The 24,650-nt window shown below is 41.9% G+C and overlaps 1 protein-coding gene across 10 annotated transcripts in view; it reads right to left on the bottom strand.

The window, feature by feature from the left end:
• Positions 1-1,467: 1,467 nt before the first annotated feature.
• The window catches only part of ehbp1l1a (EH domain binding protein 1-like 1a), a 44,819-nt gene continuing 21,636 nt past the window's right edge, over positions 1,468-24,650 (bottom strand). For 4 of the 10 annotated variants that reach the window (XM_085451841.1, XM_085451842.1, XM_085451844.1 and 1 more), the window contains 16 exons: positions 18,687-23,956; positions 18,546-18,600; positions 18,148-18,351; positions 15,573-15,899; positions 13,680-15,266; positions 13,286-13,436; positions 8,994-9,160; positions 7,281-7,329; positions 6,670-7,182; positions 6,543-6,570; positions 6,395-6,438; positions 6,172-6,283; positions 5,971-6,070; positions 3,685-3,758; positions 2,630-2,744; positions 1,468-2,071 (listed from right to left, as the gene is read on the bottom strand). In XM_085451841.1, coding sequence (XP_085307967.1) covers positions 1,978-2,071; positions 2,630-2,744; positions 3,685-3,758; positions 5,971-6,070; positions 6,172-6,283; positions 6,395-6,438; positions 6,543-6,570; positions 6,670-7,182; positions 7,281-7,329; positions 8,994-9,160; positions 13,286-13,436; positions 13,680-15,266; positions 15,573-15,899; positions 18,148-18,351; positions 18,546-18,600; positions 18,687-23,956 — 8,890 coding nt within the window. In that variant the 3' untranslated portion in view covers positions 1,468-1,977. The remainder of the gene's footprint in view (positions 2,072-2,629; positions 2,745-3,684; positions 3,759-5,970; positions 6,071-6,171; positions 6,284-6,394; positions 6,439-6,542; positions 6,571-6,669; positions 7,183-7,280; positions 7,330-8,993; positions 9,161-13,285; positions 13,437-13,679; positions 15,267-15,572; positions 15,900-18,147; positions 18,352-18,545; positions 18,601-18,686; positions 23,957-24,650) is intronic. The other 6 variants (XM_085451846.1, XM_085451850.1, XM_085451845.1 and 3 more) reach the window with 5 other exon arrangements.

The raw sequence follows: 24,650 nt of genomic DNA, 5'->3' as shown, positions 1-24,650 counted from the left end.
ATCAGATTCCCAAACTTTGGGGTCCACACCACTTTCCCGGTGGGGTGACCCTTCAGCCTTCAGCTCCTGAAGCAGCTGAGGGGTAAAAAGGGAAAGTCACCACCACCATCATCACCATCATCATCATCTTTATTTATAAAGCACTTTAAAACAACCACAGCTGAGGTAAAGTCCTGTACATTCTCCCTCGCCCTTCATGTTTCATGTCTGCGTGCCTTGTTTCCTGTTTTATTTTGAAGAGGTCTGGTGTCCTGTTCAGTGTGTTTAGTTTCACTTCCCCTGTGGTGTTATAATCAGCTGTTTCCCCATGTGTTTCCACTTCCACTGATCACTTCCTGTGTGTTTCCATTCATTCCTCGCCCGTCTGTTTTCCTGCCTTGTGTCCATGCCATGTTTCCAGGGTTTTGAATTCATGCCAGGCCTTCATGTCAGGTTTCTATGTTCTTGTTTCTTTTCCATGATTTTTTATGTTTAGCCTCAGTTCACCCAGTTTAGGTTTAGTTTTGCCAGCCTTAATAAACGGCTCGTTTTCTGTTACGTCAGGTTTTGTCTCTCTGCACTTGGGTCCACCTCCTCACTCCACACAGTCAGCGTCTCAGCCAAACTGTGACAGTGAGTGTCTGATGAAATTAAAAATAACTTTCATAAACACTTTGATAATGACATGTACACAAAGGTATGTCATTTAGGATTGATATATCTCATTATTACATATGAATTTCTATTATTATCATATTAAAACTTGGGTTGTCTTTGTAGTCGGTGCAAACAGTGTATCTACAGCTTTGGGTTCCTCAGGTTATCTGTAAAATGGCCACACAACAGTCCTAATGTTTGTATGTGAAACAGCAGGTCACTCTATGGTGATGAAGATGACTCATGCTGCATGTTATTGTTCAGTGAGGTTTTACACTGTAATCATACAACTATACATGTATCCACGTACAATTATTTGATATTCTGAAAACCACCCTTGTTGTTTTGAACAAACAAGTCTTTATAAAATCCTCAGCAGTGTTTTACTTCTTGTTGCTAAAGCAACAAGAAGAAGAAGAAAGTGACAACAAAGTAACAAAAGCAGTTTTGTGTCAGGAAGGTTTATTGACGTTGAATTTCTATGGAAGAATGGCAAATATAATCCCACAGTTTAAAACACATTCAAAATTGCATAAAATGTGTATTTAAGCTTTTAGTATTTTCCCGTCTTTACAAATATTTTAAATGTAACAGGTGTTAATAAAACTTTATAAAAGGCACTGCTTTTGGCGAGATGTAAGCTGTAGTACACACGAATGATGAACAGAGAACTGCAAACACAAGATAAAACCTCTGAGACACTTAAATACAAACTTTGATTTGACACGCTGAGCAGCGGGAGAGTGACATCATTCACATTTCAACAGGGCGACTCGCTGTTTCAGTTACATTTGTGTGAAGGCTACTCAGCTCCAATCAGTAGCACCTACATTTGTGACATTCTCACCTTGACTTTTCTTGTGTTTTTTTTTTGTTCAAAACTGTTGAAAATCACACGTTACACCAAATTCAGCTTGAAACCATTAACTTTAAACAAAACGGACCCACACGGATGCTTTTTGTAATGTTGCAAGGCTGTTGGCTTTGTGCTGCTGGAGCTTCTAGGATCTATAGATCATCCATAGTCTAAGCCAGCTATTCTAGGCTTTCCAACCATTTCCACACTCAAACCCACTTTGCATCATTACAAACAGTTCATGAGGTTTAACTAGTGCATATATCAGGTAACAAAAGGGTTCCTAGTGGCACATGTTGAGACATTAAAAATGCAAAGCAGACCAAAACTTCCACTCAAGCCAAACTTTAATGTGAATTCTGAATCTTCTCAGATTCAGTGTGAATGTGCACTTACTGCTGACCTAAAACCACATCATTCATTCTGATAGCAGGTGACAGAGGAGAGAAAACTGCCTTGGCCCAACATTTGGAAGTTTGCGGTGGTCACTGCATCACACACTTCTCTTTCTGTTGTTTAGCATACTTCCTCCTGCGCTGCTCCAGGCCACGCTCCAGACGCTCATCCTCCTCCACAGCTCTGAGGACCAGAGGAGAGATGGTTACAAGCTGCCTGCACATGCTTTTGTGTTGGGAAAACTGTGGATGTCCATTTTTCTTTAAAAGTGTCTTTCAGTTATTTAGGGTAGTGACTGTGAAGGGAAGGCTGCTGCTGGACAGACCGACAGAGAGGGGGATGAGTGAGGTGACAGCAGCTCGAGAGGAAGAGCAGGTCATCTTCTAACTGGAAGGTTGTGCTTGTATGAACGTATATGAATGGCTGAGACCTTATAAGGCACTCTGACCCAGGTCATTTACCATTTACAACCAGAAGGTGAGGTCAGGTAAACAGGAGTAAATTCCTCATCAGAAACTAGTAAATCTGTTCAAAAACTACTGATGTTATCACCGACTTATTGCTGAGTCAAGAGGTTCAATAAAAATGCAAAAAAGATGGACGTAGAGTTTGAAAGCTGAATATGAAACCGTGATTTGCCTCCAGGCTCGTTGTGATGTTTCATACAGGCTAATGAAATCCCTTTTTAGTTGAATCTGAAAGTCTAGGAATAGTTTATCATGTGTGTATCGTGAGTCTCACCCTCTCTCCTTGGCATCTATACTGTGGACCAGTTCATCCCTCTGGTTCACCAGTGACACCAGCTCCTGAAGCAGCAGCTGCTCTCTGTGTTTATGGGCCTGAGTCTTCTGCCACTCTGCAGCACACAGACACAGAGGTGGGACAGAGAACAGTTTAGGGAGGAAACGAGCTGTAACGAGCTGCTTCTTACTTTTTTTCTGTATAGATGTGGAACTTACTGTTACAAAGTAAGTTCCACATATCAGGATATCAAGTGGCAACGTTCATACAAAGTCAAGTCAAAAAGGAAATCTGACGTCGAGTTTCACGCTGAATTTAGTGGCTGTCAACTGTGCTTGATAAGACCTGCCAAATGAAAGGCTGACGCTCTGTGCAGGGACGTCACTACACAGGTAATATTTCTAGTGACACAGACACTGAGTGACTCCTGGCTTGGTGTGGAGTGAGAGGTTGAGTGATTAGAGGGTTGTGGCCACTCTGCTGTTGTCGACTCTGCAGCTCTGTTTTGAAAACATGTGCAGTGGAAAACACGTGACGAGTACTGAACTCTCTGAATGCTTCTTCTTTTTTACCAACTGGATTTTCTTGTTGTGCAAATAATTTGTCTCTATTTGTCGAAAAAGTGAGGGAGCTAGTGTCAAAGGTCACAGGAAGCTGTTTGAAGTGAAACATCTTCTGTTTGCACAGCCAAAGTTACTGAGGAAATTCATGTGAATGAGTTTGATGTGATTTAAAATGAAAGCTTTTGTGTCACGGTTTTGTTGAGGTGGGCTGTGAAACATTTCCTCCTGCCAAGTGAGGATGGAAAGGAAAAGTTTACTGACAGGCTAAGTCGGTGGTTCAGCCTGTATGTAGTTATACTGCATGTATTTTGTATTTCGGCTGCCACTACATGTACGCAGCGCACCAAATAGCAGCTGATCTCTCAGTAGAGATTTGCTTTCAAACAGAGGGTGTCAGTTCCCATTTCTTAGCTCTGCTGACACATCTCAGGAGCTAAACTAACCCTAATCAAGGTTTTAACTCCACTATGGGAACATGAAACAGTTTAATACCGTCAATTGCCATCATGTCCCTCAGCTCCTTGTTTAACAGCTCAAATCTTCGTTCCAAGTCTTGTTCTTCAAGCCTGTTAATCAGAACAGATGGAAATGATTTATGACACACAACATTTGTGTTTCATTTAACTTTGTCTTAGGTGGGAACCCCCAGCCAACATGTGAACCAAGATCCTTGCTATAAAGTGTTATGACAGAGTTGACAACTCCACCATCTGCTAATAGAGGTAAAATACCAAAATCCAAGGTGTGTGTGTGTGTGTGTGTGTGTGTGTGTGTGTGTGTGTGTGTGTGTGTGTGTGTGTGTGTGTGTGTGTGTGTGCGTGTGAATGGGTGAATGGGTGAAGGTAGCATGTAGTAAAAAGCACTTTGAGTACTCAGAGTAGAAACGTGCTATAAGAGTATCACTCAATTTACCAAATACACCAATACGACCACCTGCCTAATAATGACGTTCCCGTCGAGACGTGGGCTCCACTGCAGCCCTGCAGATGTCCTGTGGTCTCTGCCACCAAGATGTTAGCAACAGATCCTTAAAGTCCTGCTGGGCCTCTGTGGATCTGACTTATTTACTTTCTAATATTTTACACACCAACAGGAGTCATGATGAAGAGATAATCACCTCACCTATCAGTGGTCATAATGTTATGTCTGATTGGTGTACATGAAGCAAGTCAGCAACTTTGTGCTGAGATATACAGTACTATGCAAAAGTCTTGAACCACCCCTTACTCCTTTAAGACTGTCCTGTCATGTCAAAGTGGTTCTTGGGACACTGGCTGCTTTTTCACTTATGTTCAGTTCTGAGCTTGGACCTGACCATTTTCACAGGACTCTTCATTGTAAGGTAAAAACAGACCTACAAAAAATATATTCCTCATATACAATATATCTTAAAGTCACGTCCTTGAGAAAAAGGAAAGATCCCCGTCCGCTGACCCATCAACTGGTTACCAAAGCCTCGTGATAAATGGTGTCAGTGGAAGGCCATGGAGAAACCATTCTTAAGGAAGGAAAACAGGAAGAAAAGGCTGGCATGTGCCAAAATTACACAAGAACTCTCTGACATAGTTTAGGGCTGCATTCAGTAAGTGCTGTCTTAGAGCTCGTCAGAGTGAATGGAATTATTAACACAGATCCACCCTCTGGTAAATGGACTGATTCTTATACAGCACTCTTCTACTCTGCCAGAGTACTCAAAGCACTTCATATAACACGCCACATTCATCTTCTTCTATGATTTTAAGTGCTCACTAACTAACATTCACACACATTCATCAGAGAGCAACTTAGGGTTAACTCATTCACTGCCATTGACGTCTATAGCCGTCAATTGCAGTGAATGAGTCAATGGGTTTAACTCATTCACTGCCAATGGCTGGCAGTGAATGAGTTAATATCTTGCCCAATGACATTTGGCCTGCAGACTGGGATTGATCCACCATCTACCTCGTGAGCTACAGCTGCCTATCTGGAAAGCATCTGTCTGACAGCAGCTTCATTAAACAGTAATCCCAAACACACTGCGAGTGCATTAAAAGCATACCTGATAGAAAAACCACACTATCAGGTATGGTTTGGCCTACGCAGAGCTTGGACCTTACTATTATAGAAGCAGTGTGGGATAAGAGAAGAGAACAGATACAACCGAAGAAGAATGTCCTACGTACTAATCCTGAAGATTACATGAAACATTGTGTAGGAGAGTTCAAGCTGTGTTGTAGAATGAAGGTGGTTATACTAAATATTGACTTTCAAGCTTGTTCAATTTGTACAAACTCAGGTTTTTTTGCCTTAAACGCCGTAATTTCATGTATTGTCTGTGAAGGTTCTCAGTCATCCAGGTCATCGTAGTCAAAGGAGCTTGCAAAGAAAACTGGAAAACACTAACATCATGTGGTCTGTTTAGTTGCTATTCTGGAGTTTTCTCAACAACATGGCTACGGTGTGGTGAATGATTATGAATGAACTTTAAAGTTCTCACAGATTAGTACTATTGACTCCTGGTTGTCTGCACCGTCCTGTTATTTTAGGGGAAGTTACAGAGCAGGTCACCTACTAATCAGATAAGTTGGTCGTTTGAACCCTGGCTGCTTCGGCCAGGCACGTCAAATATCCTTGGGCAATATACTAACACATCAAGTATATACATATTTGTAACCTGTCTCTGTGCTGCTAAATGAGCCAAGAGGAGAGATTTTTGTCTTAATGTCAGTGATATACTGGTATTCTACAGTTTCCTCTGCACAATGTGTGCAGTGTGTGTGTGTGTGTGTGTCTTACAGTAGCTGTAGATGGTCCTGCCTCCGGATTAAAGCATTTTTCTTGTTAACCAATGTGAACCATTCCTGAATCAACCGCTCCTCCTCCTCCTTGTCACTGCCTGTGGGGTAAAACCATCATTAATGTCCCGTCTTGGTTATCGTCTTCTTTGTTCTCTTTCTTAGATTAGAACATGGTGGGCAGGTAGAGCGGGTATTTTACCTGTTTCCAGCAACTGTCTGAGTTTCCTCTCCACCACACCTGCTCTGTTATCAACGTGATTTTGTTCTGCTTCCAAGGCTTCCATTTGATTCAGCACGTACTCGCTCGGGTCCTAGATACAACAATAATTACTCACTCTGCAGACGATGAGAGGAGAACAAAAGATTCTCCACAGACTTCCTGACGCACTTTACAAATTACAGTTAAACAGCTGCTTGCTCACCTGGCCCTCTGGTCTTCTGTCCTTTAACGCAGCATCCATTCTCTCTGCATGAAAAAAATGTAAAAATGAGCCACCAATCATTCATCATTATGTCCAAGTTCTGTTGTTGTTGTGTTTTTGCTTTTAGTTTAAGTCAAAGAGAACTAACCAGTTTCTGACTTCCTTTGGGCTTCAGCCTGCAGAGACAAACAACATCCACACACAATGTAGATAAGACAAAGAATGACATTTCAAAGGTATAAACAACTCAGGGGAGGCAACATGAGGTAACATACCGCTGATATGTCTCCTTCTTCGACTGACCCGCTCCTGCGCTGTGACCTACGCTTCTTAACCAGGTCAGCATCTCTGACATGAGAGAAACTAGACTTGAACAGAAAATGAGTCCGTGGTGGCGCCACCGGAGACTGAGCTGCACTCACCCCAGCAACCTGCGAGCGTTTGGTTCTGGGAGGCGGCACCACGTCCCTGCTGGCTTTACTGTCCTTCTCTGCAGTGCTTACACTCCCATTAGTCTCAAGACTTATACCCTCCTCCTGGAGCCTCTGGGCGCAGTAGCGAACAGTTGCCTCGGGGTCGTCTTGGGCCTCCCGGTCCCCTGCCACAGCATAACTGGACTCACTGGTGTCTTTGTCTATGTGAAGCACACTGAGCTCCTGGCCAGTGAAATATGTGCGGATCTGGTTAAGGTAGGTCATGACAATGAGGCGGTCAGGCACTGCAAGCATGACCATGTCTGGAGGCTCCATCAACCTTGAAATTCCAAGTTCAGCAAAGCCATTAAAAGCCTGCAACATGTTCAAATACAAGGACATTATAAGGACTTCCCAAATATTAAGTAATCAGTAATTGTAATTTCATGAGAATATAGGAAACTGTTAACCACCTTTTTGTTGTTTTGCTTGATGTCATATGGATCCAACATTTCAAAATTACTAGAAAAAGACAAAACAGGGCAACATACCACATTTATATCTTTTAAGTTTTCATTGAACCTTTAATTAACCAGTATATGCACTGACAAAGATTATTTTTCAAGGAAACCTCGCCAAGAAAGCAAACCAAAAACTATAAAATCCTGTGCAATGTGTAAAACTAATTTAAAATCAAGCATAAAACGACACGTTAAGACTGAGCAAGCAGTAAGTACAACTAAACAGATAATAAAAAGCTACTCTGTATTGTGTTGGCACATGGGATCCTTAAATTTAGTTAAATCTGTTTCATATAGACTACTAGTATTTTTTTTTCACAGTGTTGTGCAAATAGAAGGCGTGAGTGGACAAGGGATGTGGAATGCTAACGTGCAAATAATCCCAGAGGAAGAGGTTGCATGAACGTCACAACGGACCTATGGAATCTTGGACACCCAACATCTAGACCAACATCAAAACAACTATTAGTTCAATGTACCAACATTCGAAAGAAGATCACGGGGAGATATCATCATCCCCGCCATCTGAGATTGGGTACCAAGCTCAACAGGTGCGTGAGTGCGAGAGCAGCTGATCTGAGAGATAAGATCGTGGCTAAACTGGAAACCCTCCGTGCCAGATTACCAAGACTATGTAAAGTACCCTCTGATGGACTAGCAGAAGGTGTGAATGCAGCTTTATGGACAATCCCTACTGCGGCCATCACTGAAACCAGCCAGCTGATCTACACCACGGCAGCAGTGATAATTGAGATGCTTGGGTATAAGACACACAGCAACAAGGAGCAGTACCCTCCATGGAGAAGGAAACTAGAGGTCAAGATCAAGGCAGCATGGAGGGAAGTTGGGCAACTATCGGAGATGGGGTGTCTAAGAAGTACAGCAAGCTATTCACACCTGAGGCCTTAGAAACTACCAAGCAAAAACTAATAGCCTTGGCCAGCTGTTTGAAGAGATATACCAGAGAGACAGAATCCAGGAGAATAAACCAGATGTTCTCAGTGAAACCATCCAAGGTGTTCTCTCAGTGGCAGGAGAACAATTTGAGAACAGCTCCACCAAGCCTGGAGACAAATACTCGAAGAGCATATGGGAGAAGGATGCAACCCATAACAACAATGCTCAGTGACTAGATGAGCTAAGAGCAGACCATAGCAACCTCCACGAAAAGAGTCCAGTAACTATCACAGTGGCAGGCATTCAAGAAAGAGTAAAGGAAAAGCAAAGATGCCCCTGACACAATCCAGCACATAACAGCAGGGAGCAAGATGCTAGCAGGCAGGGAATACATGGAACGCCATAACCAAGTGGTCGGAATAGGATACAGGAACATCAGAGCCTGAGGTCCTGAGGTCAAAATGGGACATGCCCATCAGGGCGGTTGAGAATAACCAAGCTTAGATCCAGTAGGACTTCAACATACAGACGGACAAACTGGTGATGGCTAACCAACCAATATAGAATTGGCTGACTACATAACAATCAAAGCACTACATTTTTACATATACAATTAGCATTAAAAGACACAGAGAGGTAGCTAAACATTTGGCCAGTGAGCACCTGGAAAGCTGCACACAATAGCTGTCATTGCTTATAGTCAAGCTAAAAATTAAACTAGCAGTCCACAGTCTATCCAGTAAGGGTGATAGGGCAACTGTTTCTTACATCTTTTCTGGGTGGAAGTGGTGTAAGATGGCACAAAACGCGAGGCCGTTCCTCCAGGAAGTGCTGAAATTGGTAATCTTCACTCCCTTGTGATTCTTTGTGATCTCCTGACACCATTCCAGTAAGGACTGACTTGACGTAACTAAGGTCGGACTTCCCGGTGGATTCTAGAAAACACATTAAGATTATTTTGAAATTATAGTGACACAACTTTTGACATAAAGTGGAGAATTACACATTTTTAATTGAATAGGTTTAATGTGCATTAAACGTTAAGGAGTTTAAAGCTTTTTCAGACACATCCCCCGTTTTTAGGGGTCACATTTATTTAACAACAGTCAGAACCTGTTTTATAGACATGCCGAGGCTACTGTGTCATTAATTAATTAAGTAATTAATTTATTTGGGATTTTCTCCAGTATACAAATTGCCAAAAGTATTTGCTCATCTGTCTCCACATGCATATCACCATAACACCCCATTCTTAATTCATAGGTTCTAATAAGATGTCAGCCCACCCCTTGCAGTTATGACAGCTTCACTTCTTTTGGGCAACCTGGCAACCAACAAACCCAGAGCACATCTCCACTTCACTCTAGAGTCCAGTGGTGCCATGTTTTACACCACAGCATCAAATGGTTTGCATTGCACCTGGTGAGGTAAGGCAAGGATGCAGCGCTCACCCATTGAAACCTATCTCATGACGCTCCCTACGCACTGTTCTTAAGCTAATCTGGAGGCCGCATGAAGTTTGGACGTCTGCTGTGATTGACCTCTGTGCAGTATGCACGTCATTCTCAATCACTTTCACTATGTTATAATATCACCAACAGTCGACTGTGGAATGTTTAGTTGTGAGGAAATGTCATGACTGGACTTGCTGCATGGGTGGCATCCTGTCACACAGCCATGCTGTGATTCACTGAGCTCCTCAGAGTGGCCCATTCTTTCACATATGTCGGTCGAAGCTGTCTGCATGCCTAGGTGCTTGATTACCTGTGGCCAAGGAACACCTGAATTCAATGATTTTAATAGATGAGTCAATATTTGTAGCAATATAAATCACTCTTTTGTTTCTTTAATAGTCTATATCAGGGCAATTGGATTACAAAGATCGTTAGGCCAGATTTTCAAAACAAGGAATTTGTACCAGCCAGTAAGCAGCAGGTTATTATAAATTTCAAACAAACACAATGTTTTGACAAACAAGTAATGTTCTCTCAATGTTTCTCTTTTAAATCTGGTCATAACTCACACGGAAATAAGCATTTTGATCATACCTGACTCAAGTGGAAGTAATACAAACTATTAGTGGTATTTTCCTTTCAAAATAAAATAAATGTTTTGATGACATCAGACCCAGCACATCTTAAAGAGTACTTAACAGAAGTAAAAAAGAGCTATCAATTCTATCAAAGCTATCAGTGCACAAACCCATAGCAGTAACACATAAATACAACATCTACAGCTACACACTGAGGGAACAGGTTTTTTTCTAAATCTACACCTGTGACTGGGCGTGGCTTGTTAGACAAGCCACATTATGTTGATATATAGGATACAGTTACTTTGAAATTCCTAATGGGAGACGTGACAGAAAGCAAATTTTGACTCATAAGCTGAGTCAGTGCAAACCAAAGGAAATGATGAAGAGCACCGTCAGTCAGAGAGCAACGAGAGCTGATTTTTACAGAGTTCATGTGTGAAAAACTCGAGTCACAGCTGGAACTTTCTTAACATCAGGGAACTGGTTTGTGTCAACATCAATCCAAAACTTTATTGGTCCGTTAGCGTGACGCTCTTGTGGAATGGCTCGTCTAGGTAGGGTTAAACTGACGGTTCTCATTCTCAATCTTCTGCTTTTGGGTTGACAAACAAATGTTGCATCACAGACTACTTGTGTCACTTGTAGAAATACGTTTAAAACAACACACTGCATTGTGGGTAGAATATTGCACTAAGCTGCAGGAAGTTCTGTTGGAATTACTGAAGGCTTTGAAAACATGTTTTTCTCTGTTTTACTCTGTTTCTGGCAGGACCATGGGCAGCGGCACTTGGAGGTTGCTACTAAGCCACCATTTGAATAGGTTGGGTGTACATACAGCCCAACTCATAGTTGGCTAAAGGTCTTTTAGCTTGGTTGATGGTTTATAACCATCAACAAGCTTCTGGCATAATTCTAACTGAATATTTGGCCACTCTTCTTGTCAGTTAATTTGGTCAGCTTCCTGGCACAGACAGAGCTTTTAAAGTCAACAACTTTTCAGTAGGGTTGAAGTCAGGGGCCAGGGATAACTCAGTAGGTAGCGTGTTCACCCCCATGATCAGAAGATCAGGGGGTCAAATCCTTTGAATGGCTATCCTGAGGTACTCTTGAGCAAGGCAGCGTCCCTACACACTGCTCCCTGATTGGTAGATTCACCCTGTCCACTGCTTCACTGAGTGAATGGGTTAAATGCAGATGACTAAACAATTTCCTACGGGACAACATCTTAAAATTAGTTTGCTTTTTCTATCCCAAAACTGGTTTTGACACATGATTGAGATCACTATTGGAACACCCAGTTGTGTGCAAGTGCTACCTATGTACGTGCTGAATTGAGGTAAAGTTGAAGAATTTGAAGGTAGTCCTCCTCCTTAATGTTTACATCCATTTTGTGGAGTGTACCAGTCCCACTGGCAGCAAAACAGTGCTCTTCGGTTAAAAAGCCTCACCTTTAAGCCTCCAAATATATTTCTTATCATTTTGTCCAAGAAGCTCATTCATAACCTCGTCTCACTGTTAAAAAGGGCCTGAAGTTTAGTGGTTCCTTGGTTATTACTGAGCATCTTAACAAGTTTCCTCCCATCTAAGGGTGACAGTTTAGGTCTTCTTCCAGACCTTGACAAAGTGGTATAACTTGTACTAATGTACAGTTATTTGAACTAATAATCTTGGAATCTGCCGTAATTTGGAAAAGGCTCCAAGAGACTCTCCCACATTGAATCTGCAGTTCCTCCTCCTTAGATTCACTAAGTTCCTTCGACTTGGTGAACTGAGTACTGAATATTTTTGTCCATCTGTTTCCTGCACAGGGCAGCACAGTGGTGCAGTGGTTAGCACTATTGCCTCACAGCAAGAAGGTTCAATTTCATGACTTTCTGTGTGGACTCTCTATGTTCTCACTGTGTCTGTGTAGGTTCTCTCCAGCTTCCTCCCACAGTCCAAATTCACCCAGTTAGTGGGGTTAGGTTAATTGCTGATCAACCACAGGTGTGAGCGGTTCTTTGTCTCAATGTGTTACCCCTGTGACAGACTGGCAGCCTGTCGCATCGGGACCCCGGGACAATATATTGGATAAGCAGAAGAGAATAGGCCTCTGTATTACCTGAGCCAATGCCAGTGACACAATGTGCATTGACCACTGCAGAACCGGAGTACCAAAGGTATCCTCAGTTATCAACCTTGCCCTTGATAGCCTGTGGTAGACCCCTTTATTTTATCCATAACGAGCTGCTTAATCCTCTGGTAAATCTAGTCGTTTAACCTTTAGAGTTTAGAGTCATAATATTTTCACCTCCATGCTTAACTGTGGGATGATGTTCTTTGGGTTATACACAGCATTTCTCTTCTGTCAAACACAGCTGGTCAAGTTGATCCCATGGAGCTCCAGACCAAGACAAATTGATGGTCATTTTATATTTCTTCCATTTTTGAATAACCACACAAACAGTTGTCACCTCATCGCTAAGCTGCAGCACTACAATCTTGTCCTTGACATTTTTTGGCAGCTCTTTGGACTTGTCTATCGTTGTGGCGAGGTTGGAGTGGAAGAAAGTGATTCTGTGGACAGGTGTCCTTTATACACGCGATAAGCTGGGATGTGTCTGTAATAGATGTATTGACTGATTGCAATCTTGATTGTGACCTGCCAGCCAACTGTGGGAGTCACAATTCTAGCTGGGGGTCAAATACTTATTTATTTCAATGGCATAAATAAGGATTTATGCTTTGGTTGGTGTTCTGTCTCTCTCCATTAGAAACAAACCATAAAAATTTGAGAATGATTATTTCAAATGAGCAACATTTAAAATTCAGCACAGGACCAAATAATTATTTCCACTACCTCATGACTGGCTCGACTACTGGTTGTAGTTTAGTCAAAGGTGCACACCTTCAAACCCAGCAAGAGGCCTTTTGTAAATTTCAAAAGAATTCAGCTAAAATTTCTTTACTCCAAGAAATATATTACACCCAGTTATTTGATCAACTGTTCATATACAAATATACAGGTGAGTAAGCTTAAACGTACCTCCTGAGATGGAGATGTTGTTGGTTTCCTGTCCTGCTTAAGGGCAACAACTTGTGACTTGCTGTCATCTAAGGAAGAACAACTCAAACGCTTCTTATTCCGAGGCATCGGTACAGGCTGACCTGATAATTCTTCTCTTGTTTCCCTTTGCCTGGAAATACACACAAATACAAAGCAAATTATAAAAATGTAAGCATCTTTATTCTAAAAGAAATGATCTATTAGTTGCTGATACGTTTCCAGACCATGTTGCTAATTTAAAATCATTTTTGAGTTTAGTTTCATTTTTTTTAAGGGATGCAAACTTTAATGTAAAAAGAGAAAGAAAAATATATACACATCCAAGTTAAAATTTTCCCCCTCACACATCGTAATGCGTATTGACTAATCTTACCTGAACTCTGAACAACCTGCAGTGACAGACACAAAGCCAAAGTCCAACTCTTCATCTTTCTTTTCCTTTTTTAGTTCAATTTCCATTTGTTCACTATCTTTATTATCGTCTAGATGCAGCCAGTCATCCTGAGAAGCAACAGTACTTGCAAGGTGCCTATCGGTCTTTGCTTCCTGGACTGTCTCCATTACATACTGTTCAGTTACTGCCTCTACAGCCTTCTCACAGGGATCTGTAAAAACGTGTTCGTCTGTAAAAGTCCAGCCTTCAGTGGTCTCACCGAAAGCGTGCTCTGTATCCTCTCCACCTGACTGACTAAACTCTTCTTGCATTGCTGCTAGAACTTCCTTTTCCAATTGTAATGTATTGTCATATTCTTGATGAATTGTGACAAAACTTAATTCAGATATCGTACTTGAATCCAGTGATGGTGGGCCTTCCTTTGATTCCTTGTTACTGACAGCTGAACTATCTGAGATTTCAGTGTCGTCTGGGAAAAAATCACTAAGACGTTTCTTTACTCTTGGTTTCGGCACTGGCAAACGTGAGAGTTTTACTGGAGATTCTGAAGAATTATTATCCTCTGCTTGAACATTTTCCTCATTGGTTAATCTGCTTTTCCTTAAGTGTACACCAGCCACTACTTCTGGTTGGTAAACTGGGGAAAGAAGAGGAAGGTCTTTATTATGTTCCACCTCTGACAGTTCTTTAGCTGTTGAAGAAATTTGTGAAGGGCTACCATGCCTTGCTGACTGTGCCTGTTCTCCATTATCAGCTTTAGAGGCTCTTTCTGTAGCTGAAAGGTCACCAGAGAAGGTGCCACTGGAATGGATATTCGTACAAGGCTTTGGGATAGAATAAGCTGTTTCTGTTAGGCTTTCAGTTTCTGCAGTGACTGGTGCATCCTCTGACTTTTGAGGAGTTTTAATATTAAGTGCATCAATAGATGCGTCACAAGTTATTGCTGGTTGACTTAGTTCTTGCCTATCACCAACTGCTGCTTTATCAAAGTGGACTGGTTTATCAGAATTCGTAACTGTGACATTTAAATTCTGTGGTGTAATTCCCTTGTCACTCTCAATTGAAGGAAGATGTATCTCCTTAATGAGTGAAATAGTGCCAGTTTTCTCACAAAGCTCTGGTTTTGGGATGATATCGTGAGTTCTTTTGAGTGGGCTTGGGTAGGTAGCAGGTTGTGTAGATATTACTTCCGCATTAGCATCCTTGTTTAATGACTCCACTGGGACAACTTCAGGAAGGCACTTGACAGATACACCATTAAATTTGGGTTTGTGGTCTCGGGTTAAACTATCTTTCTTTCTAAGAGGACGTTTAGGAACTGTGTTTTCACTCTCACACTCGTTCTGTGGCGGGTCTTGAACTTTTCTTCTTTTTGGCTTCTTCCCTCGCTGTGGTACTGAACTGTCACCTTGTGGTCCATCTGAACTAACGTTATGATCACGTGAGGCTTCTTCCAAGGCAACATCCAACATTACTTCTCTATCTTTAGTGGCATCTGTCAGTGTCTCGTTTGATGTGGGCTTCTGGGAGGTAGCATTATTTTCTTCCATGCTTATTTGTTCAGGGCTTAAGAAAAACAAAGGACAAACTTCAGAATCATCTGTTCTTAACTTTGTCACATATTTCTACTGTGCATGCAACCGCCTATTAAGACAAAACCAAATCCTGATACACAACAAGTCATTAGAACAAAGCGGCACATCCAGGAAACAAAGGTTAACCTTAACAAAGCGACCAATATTGCAGTTCCATACTCCAGTGTCAGTACTGGCTGACTTTACCATCACAAGCATCCTGAGCAGTAAGCACTCATAAGCCAAATAATAGAGATGTTATCATCAAAAATGTACACACCATGCAACCAGCACTCACCCTTTTTCCAGCTGACAAGAAGACAACACCACTCTAACCTCATCCTGTTCTACCTCAGTCTGCTGCCTTGGAAGTAAACCTTCAGTGCACATTGGTGTTTGAACAGCGACCTTCCCTGTGAGTAATCTTTCCTCTGTATCCTCCGTAGCATGGCCGATAGAAGCCTCACACCTGTCCTCGATGGGAATGGTGCAATTTGTAAAGACTTGAAAAAACTCATCCGAAGGGGTCATTGTTGCATCCAAAGAAGAGAGAGGCTTGGGTTGGTGATCAGCTTCAGCTAACCCAGAGTTCGATGGCCCCAAGATTGATGCTACAGTTTTGTAACTGAGAAATGAATTCATATATGAGTGAATGAAAACTAGAACTATGTATAATTTGTCTCCTCTATCAGCATGTAGCTCATTACAGAAGCCAGTAAATATTGGCGATGTGTTCCCATGCAAATGCAGCCTAGTAAAGTTTTCACTTCACTTAAAACTACACATTTGAAAATTAAGGGAGTTTAATATTGTGGTGGGATGTTTTCTGTGGCTTGAGTTCAGGAGAGGGGTGGTGGAGTGGGTTCAGGGGTCAGTGCCAGGGGAGGAGGTGGAGTCAGAGTGACAACGTCACCTGTGCATGTTGGCACAGTGTCAAATAAAGTGAAAAATGCATCAGAAGCACAAGCAGTGTGCGGCATGTCGGGACTACGACTAAACGGAGTATGTTACGGTGGCGCCCAAGTTCCCGACATGCTGTGTACTCATGACCCGTGCAGCCATGGAGATGCTGGCTCAAATGGTAGCTGAGGGAGCAGGACAGCTGCTCTACACCATCGGCCCTCCGACGCCCTCCCCCAGTCCAAGAGCGACGTACAGGGCTGCAGTAAGGTGCTAACGGAGTACACAATGGGCTATGGTGGATTCGAGCTGCAAGCAGACCCTGGTTCACCAAACCTTGTGTTGACCGGGGGCATTGTTGGAAGCAGAGTGGGTGGAAATTAAGAGTGTGGATATCCCTTAATATCCCATAGTGCTGGTGAATTAAATGCACCGACTTAAGGCTGTGGTTAGCTCCCGACTTTCACACCCTGGGACCAGATTTGACTGAATTTAGAAAGCTAATGGGTGTCTGTAGGGGTGACATGTCAGTTTAATTCAATGGAATTGTATTTATATAGTGCCAAATCACAACAACAGTTGCCTCAAGGCACAGCATGCGGACTCTAGCGAGATGGATACAACAGGGCCTTCACTGGAGAACCCGCCGGTTCCAGTGATTCGCTCCATGGAATATTTTCCACTAGAGCATTCTCGTAAAGATACTACACTCAGCTTTGACCGAGTGATGAATGGTTTTCTCTGGGTGCCACTTTAGCTCACTGGGATAAGCATGCGGCCATATGCCGTACAGCTGAAAGCAGCTGGCCCTGATTCTGACCCGTGGCCTTTTGCTACATATCTTCAACTCTGTCTGCTTTCAATAGATACATTAACTGTATCTATTGAATAAAGCCAAAAAAGTGGTCTGCCTAGTGCATCCTTCACAGAATGTCTTCTGGTGAACCAGCCTGATAAATCTGTTAAGGCCAGCGTCTACCACCCTGAGACTGACAAGCTGGCGGAGTCGCTGAACAAGACAAGTCAACGAAGTCAAGACAAGGATGAGAGTAACTGGTATCACTGGCTAGACCCTCTTTTTTTGCAGTGCAGCAGGTGGCCCAGGCCTCCACCGAGTTTTCTCCCTTTTAGTTGCTGTTTGGCAGAAACCCACAGGGAGTGTTGGACCTGATTAAAGAAAAATGGGATGAAGGTCTCACCCAGGGAAAAATAAAATTCAATACATCCTGGACCTGAGAGCAAGGCTTTAGTCCAGTTTCCACAGGAGAATCGCCCCCCTGCCCAGTAACATCAGCAGTGGCTGTACAATAGAGGGACTAGGCTAAGACATTTTGTATTGCTCCCTTCATCAAGCTCACAATTACTCACCAAGTGGCAAGGACCCTCGGTGGTCACACAGGGAGTGGTTGATATTGACTATGAAGTGGTGCGGTCAGACAGGGGTGAAGCCACACAAATATATCACCTCAACCTCCTAAAAGAATGGAGAGAGGCTGATACTGCTTCTCTGGTGAGCTCGGTTAAGGATCGAGATGAGTTGGAGCCCAGCGTACCAAATTCAACCATTGCCCCAGCTTACCCCATGTCCCAGGTCGACAAACTCCTAGACCAGTTGGGCACTGCTTGCTTTTTCACAATGCTGGATTTAACCAAAGGCTACTGGCACATTCGCTTGTCTCCAGAGTCTACAGAAAGAAACTGCCTTCTTCTCTTCATACAGATTGTACCAATTTATTACAAGGGCTGGGGGCTTTTAGTCCCAGCAGGTGAGCGGGGTTGACCAACGTGGACGAGGCTGACTAAAAGAGCCAGCCTGTGGATGTTGGCACATAAAGATAAAGTGAAAACTGCACCGTGAGCACAAACAGTGTCACAAGTCTAGAATGACCTGGACACTGAAATATCAGACTCTGTCTAGGATTATTAATAAGCAACCCATGCTTTATGCAGTTGGTTTCAGTTTGAACACTTACCCTTTGTGGAAAACACCCACAATAGCACCCACTAATCCAGAGATATCTTTTTCCTTTTCTGATAGAGAGGATTCTCCTTTTTTTTCTGTTATTGTTCCTTCAGCTTCCAATAGTTCCCAACCTAAGATTCCCACCAGCTCAGATCTTTCCAATGGTTTCTTCACTCTTAGGTCTTCCTCTGCTGTCCTCTCTATTTCAGATTTTCTGAGGACCCGAATATAAAGGATTTTAAAGCCTGGCTGTTAAAACTTAATTAGCACTAAAATTATAATATCATGAAATTCAACGTCATATTTGTTGTCAGTTTACCATGCAATCTAAATTTGCTGGCCGAAGCAGTGCATGTTAGGCAAACACTAAATGCAAAAAACGCAAGAGCATCAGGCACGTCCACTTACCTATTATCTACATTAAGTTCTATGTTTTGCTTGGCACCAATTTTAAGTTTCTCTTCTGTTTAAAAGAAAAATCAAATGGATTAAAATGTATGGCAAAGAAAGATAACTCCGAGCTTTATATTAACATTACAAATGTCTCACCATATGAAAGTTCTGTGCTTGGACTGCTACCAGGTACAAAAGAAACACCAGGATTTCCTGTGTCTTTGAGATATGACTCTGCATGAGGTAATTCTTGCAAGGTTTGCTTCTTAGTTGCAGGTGGCACAGGCATTGTTTTTGCAGTTGGATTCAATTGCAAAATACTGGGGAACCCAGGAGTTTGAGTGAGTTTTGGACACGATGGAGCCATTGCTACCATGTTCTTAACTTCATCTTGCTTATGGTCTTGTTTTGCAGGAAACTCTCCAATGCTAATTCTTTTATTGCGTAGGTTTTTAAACAAGATCTTGTTGAATGTTGCCACGGTTTGTATGTTCATAGATTCAGCACTATGCCTTCTGGCTGATGGAAAACCTGGGATGCATGAAACACATGGAGCAGAAGAGTTTAGGCTGACCATATTTGGTGATTTGTTTGTAATTTGAGCAGACGGAAAACCGGATGCTCTGGCTTTTTTGGGGCAAGACCCCACTTGTGCTATCATGTTTACGTTGAAGCAATCCGACTTGACCTGTTGAGTAAGTACCACAAACATTTCTGCCATTTTCTTCTGAGGTCTTGACAAAATAGATTTTGTTTCACTTAGCCAACCTGTGCTTGGTACTGGAGTCATGGATGCAAATCCCTTGATACATGAAGCACTGGCACAGTAAGGTACAAAACTTATTCTGGATTTATTCTTGGAATTGTAATGGGGCGCAGACTGGAATCCAGGGATTCTGGAGTTTTCTGGGCAAGCTGGCGCCATTAAATGCATAATCTCTGCATTTTGATTTGGAACATCTTTAAGAAAAACTGTCTCCTTTGGATTTTTATGCATAGATCCATAAGTATATGGATCTAAAAGCCACTGGGATTTTAAGCCCACTTTGAGTGAGGCAAACCCTGGCAAACTTGATACTTGCGGGCAAGCGGGTAGGAGAGTTAGGATATTGTATTTAGTGACAGTAGGAAAGCCTGGAATCAATGATGATCTTGTACACGATGGAACTAAAGGAAGCATGTGGCTTGGTTTGTCTATGATCACTGGTGAGCAGATTATGCTAAGATGAGTATTCCTTTGTGGTCTGTGCATCAGTAAATCCGTTTCAGATGGCCATCCCACGTTCAGATGTGATTCAATTGATGAAAATCCAGGTACAGCAGAAATTACTGGACACAAAGGAAGGAGGTTGACCATATTCAGGCCATGAATTTTGGGACATGGAACAGATGGGAAACCAGGAATACTTGAAACTTTGGGACAAGTTGGTAGAAGGAAAACCATTAATTTCATTACTCTCTCATTACTTGTCATTTTGCTCTCTCTGTCCATCTGCTTGTCTTTCATTCTTGGTTCAAACAGTGGTTCCTTGCTTATTATCCAGTCTTTTGAATCATAATATGATGGAAATCCGGCTATTTGTGACAGTTTGGGGCATGAGCATGAAAGACTGACCATATCTGTCATATCTGCAACATTATACAATCTGGGATTTGGCACAGAGGGAAACCCAAAGATGCACGAATTCCTTGAGCAACTTTGTGCAAGAGAAACGATTCCATTCATGTTTTTAGGTATTTTATCGAGCTCCATTACTAACACGAGCTCCCTTTCAGACGGCTTCTTCCACAATGGTTGATGAATGGTGTTCCAGTTTTTGCTGTCAGCTTGTAATGATGGAAAACCAGCTATACTGGAGACAGTGGGGGAAGATGGAAGGAGACTGAGCATTCTAGACTTATTACAGATTACTGTCGGTGCAAAAACAGATGGAAATCCTGGGACAGAAGCTTCTTTTGGACAAATCGAGGCAAAGGTTGACATTACCTTCATTTCACCATGGTCAAGGCTATATTCAGTCATTATGAGGTTGAGTTTCGCTTGTTTTACTGCTAAAGGTCTAAAATCTGTTATCCAGTTTTTGCTGAAAGGATTCTCCAATAATGAGGGAATGCCTTCAATTAGAGAGATTTTTGGACAAGAACCTAAAATGCTGTTTTTAGCCAATCCACACTTTACTATAGTAGATTGTGGAATCACGGTCATGTCTGTTATTGAGGAATGCTCTGGACATGTTGGCGTCAAAACTCCCGGTTCTTGAATTCCATCCTTCTCTCTTAGTAACACTTCTCTTTCAGTCATGGCACTAAATTCTTCTTGCGACATCTTTGATCTGCTATCAATAACAGATTCTGAGCCAGGTATGCTGCATACATCTGGACCAAAGTGATTTGTATAACTGTATTGAGACACAGATGGGAATCCTGGATTTCTAGCCTTCCTGGGGCAAGAGCGTGCCAGTGAAACCATTTCCTTCTTTTCACTTTCATTCTTCTCTAATGAAGATGGTGGTAATATTCGCTGTATTTGAGATTGTTTCTTCCAGATTAGCTTTCGATCAACACGCCACTGTTTTTCATAATCTGGTGGTATTTTGGATGGCATGCCAGCAATGTTTGTCAACCTGGAACAGGTCCCCAAAAAATTAACCTGTTTATAGCCCGTTTCAGGCGCCACACAACTTTGCACACATTGTGCACTAGGCTGGCAAACATTTTTATCTATTTCTAGATATACGTCTCCTTCTGGGTGAAGAGCAAGTTCTGTGGTTGCAACTTCAAAATCTTTTGATGACTTTTTCCAAGTAGATTCATTGTGCACAAGGGATTCAGATGTTTGTTCAGAAGTAGTAGGAAATCCAAATGTGCTGCTGATGGTTGGGCCAGGCAACAGTATGTTTACGTTGAAGCAATCCGACTTGACCTGTTGAGTAAGTACCACAAACATTTCTGCCATTTTCTTCTGAGGTCTTGACAAAATAGATTTTGTTTCACTTAGCCAACCTGTGCTTGGTACTGGAGTCATGGATGCAAATCCCTTGATACATGAAGCACTGGCACAGTAAGGTACAAAACTTATTCTGGATTTATTCTTGGAATTGTAATGGGGCGCAGACTGGAATCCAGGGATTCTGGAGTTTTCTGGGCAAGCTGGCGCCATTAAATGCATAATCTCTGCATTTTGATTTGGAACATCTTTAAGAAAAACTGTCTCCTTTGGATTTTTATGCATAGATCCATAAGTATATGGATCTAAAAGCCACTGGGATTTTAAGCCCACTTTGAGTGAGGCAAACCCTGGCAAACTTGATACTTGCGGGCAAGCGGGTAGGAGAGTTAGGATATTGTATTTAGTGACAGTAGGAAAGCCTGGAATCAATGATGATCTTGTACACGATGGAACTAAAGGAAGCATGTGGCTTGGTTTGTCTATGATCACTGGTGAGCAGATTATGCTAAGATGAGTATTCCTTTGTGGTCTGTGCATCAGTAAATCCGTTTCAGATGGCCATCCCACGTTCAGATGTGATTCAATCGATGAAAATCCAGGTACAGCAGAAATTACTGGACACAAAGGAAGGAGGTTGACCATATTCAGGCCATGAATTTTGGGACATGGAACAGATGGGAAACCAGGAATACTTGAAACTTTGGGACAAGTTGGTAGAAGGAAAACCATTAATTTCATTACTCTCTCATTACTTGTCATTTTGCTCTCTCTGTCCATCTGCTTGTCTTTCATTCTTGGTTCAAACAGTGGTTCCTTGCTTATTATCCAGTCTTTTGAATCATAATATGATGGAAATCCGGCTATTTGTGACAGTTTGGGGCATGAGCATGAAAGACTGACCATATCTGTCATATCTGCAACATTATACAATCTGGGATTTGGCACAGAGGGAAACCCAAAGATGCACGAATTCCTTGAGCAACTTTGTGCAAGAGAAACGATTCCATTCATGTTTTTAGGTATTTTATCGAGCTCCATTACTAACACGAGCTCCCTTTCAGACGGCTTCTTCCACAATGGTTGATGAATGGTGTTCCAGTTTTTGCTGTCAGCTTGTAATGATGGAAAACCAGCTATACTGGAGACAGTGGGGGAAGATGGAAGGAGACTGAGCATTCTAGACTTATTACAGATTACTGTCGGTGCAAAAACAGATGGAAATCCTGGGACAGAAGCTTCTTTTGGACAAATCGAGGCAAAGGTTGACATTACCTTCATTTCACCATGGTCAAGGCTATATTCAGTCATTATGAGGTTGAGTTTCGCTTGTTTTACTGCTAAAGGTCTAAAATCTGTTATCCAGTTTTTGCTGAAAGGATTCTCCAATAATGAGGGAATGCCTTCAATTAGAGAGATTTTTGGACAAGAACCTAAAATGCTGTTTTTAGCCAATCCACACTTTACTATAGTAGATTGTGGAATCACGGTCATGTCTGTTATTGAGGAATGCTCTGGACATGTTGGCGTCAAAACTCCCGGTTCTTGAATTCCATCCTTCTCTCTTAGTAACACTTCTCTTTCAGTCATGGCACTAAATTCTTCTTGCGACATCTTTGATCTGCTATCAATAACAGATTCTGAGCCAGGTATGCTGCATACATCTGGACCAAAGTGATTTGTATAACTGTATTGAGACACAGATGGGAATCCTGGATTTCTAGCCTTCCTGGGGCAAGAGCGTGCCAGTGAAACCATTTCCTTCTTTTCACTTTCATTCTTCTCTAATGAAGATGGTGGTAATATTCGCTGTATTTGAGATTGTTTCTTCCAGATTAGCTTTCGATCAACACGCCACTGTTTTTCATAATCTGGTGGCATTTTGGATGGCATGCCAGCAATGTTTGTCAACCTGGAACAGGTCCCCAAAAAATTAACCTGTTTATAGCCCGTTTCAGGCGCCACACAACTTTGCACACATTGTGCACTAGGCTGGCAAACATTTTTATCTATTTCTAGATATACGTCTCCTTCTGGGTGAAGAGCAAGTTCTGTGGTTGCAACTTCAAAATCTTTTGATGACTTTTTCCAAGTAGATTCATTGTGCACAAGGGATTCAGATGTTTGTTCAGAAGTAGTAGGAAATCCAAATGTGCTGCTGATGGTTGGGCCAGGCAACAGTATCCCAGCTTTTCTATTTGTCTCCATCTGCGTGTCAGCCATTTCTTTCATCATCTCACTGTCTTTCTGTGGTGCTTTTCTAATTTCCTCTGTAGTCACCTTTGGTAGCTCTTCCCACAGAATGATCCTGTCTGCAGGATAACTTTCTGTAGTCATTTTTGGTAGCTCTTCCCATTGAATGGTGCTACTATTTGGAGGTTTTTGTAGTTGCTGTTCAGCGTTATTTACTTGGGTTTGGGATAGTGGTTTTGCAGCACCAATCGAACATGTTGACTGCAGTAAAACCACGTTTTCATCACTAAAGAAAAGGTAAATACAAAGTCACAGTCAATACTCTACAGTCAAGGAGGAGGATGCCACAATAATATAATAAATATATTAAATCATTTTATTAAAGATCAATGCAATTCAAGTTCATAATCTTCATAATAATACAGTGAAACTCTGGTACAGGGTTACGGTCACTGTGAAGTAGATATAAATCTTTTAAAATCATTTTAAAATCATTTTTTTAAAATAACACGCTTGAATAAAGCACTGTTACTACTCTTTGTTGCTTTAATAACTTCATAATGTCATGCATGGTATTCGACAAATGCATTTCACAACAAACAGTCCAGTACTAAGACACCACACTCAAGAACTGCACCCCACAAACAAAGCACCAAGTCACAACATTTTGCTGATGATGATTCCACAGCGACTGTGCAACTTTTTTTTTTCCATTTCTTCTGACTTTGTTGCAATGCATAGTCTTTGATTACTTTTTTATTTGCTTTATATTCAGTGCTTTTAGCTGCAACCAGTGTTGCTCAGTAACATCACTATTGCTGGAATAGTGACAATAACAACAACTGAAGCTCATCTCATAAAAAGAGCATAATTAATGGCATCCAGAGCAGAGGTCAGGTATCACGCTCACATACACTTACCTGCTCTCACTGTTTCACTGTTCCTAGCATACCAGTAATACCATAATCTGACGTAATGGC

Source organism: Copadichromis virginalis, linkage group LG3 (assembly GCF_057382275.1).
Source record: "Copadichromis virginalis isolate Kocher_CV1m ecotype Utaka linkage group LG3, C_Virginalis_male_GT1.1, whole genome shotgun sequence".
NCBI classification, from domain to species: Eukaryota; Metazoa; Chordata; class Actinopteri; order Cichliformes; family Cichlidae; genus Copadichromis; species Copadichromis virginalis.
Note: the sequence above shows the minus strand (reverse complement) of the source record. Positions and strands in the feature narration are given on the sequence as shown.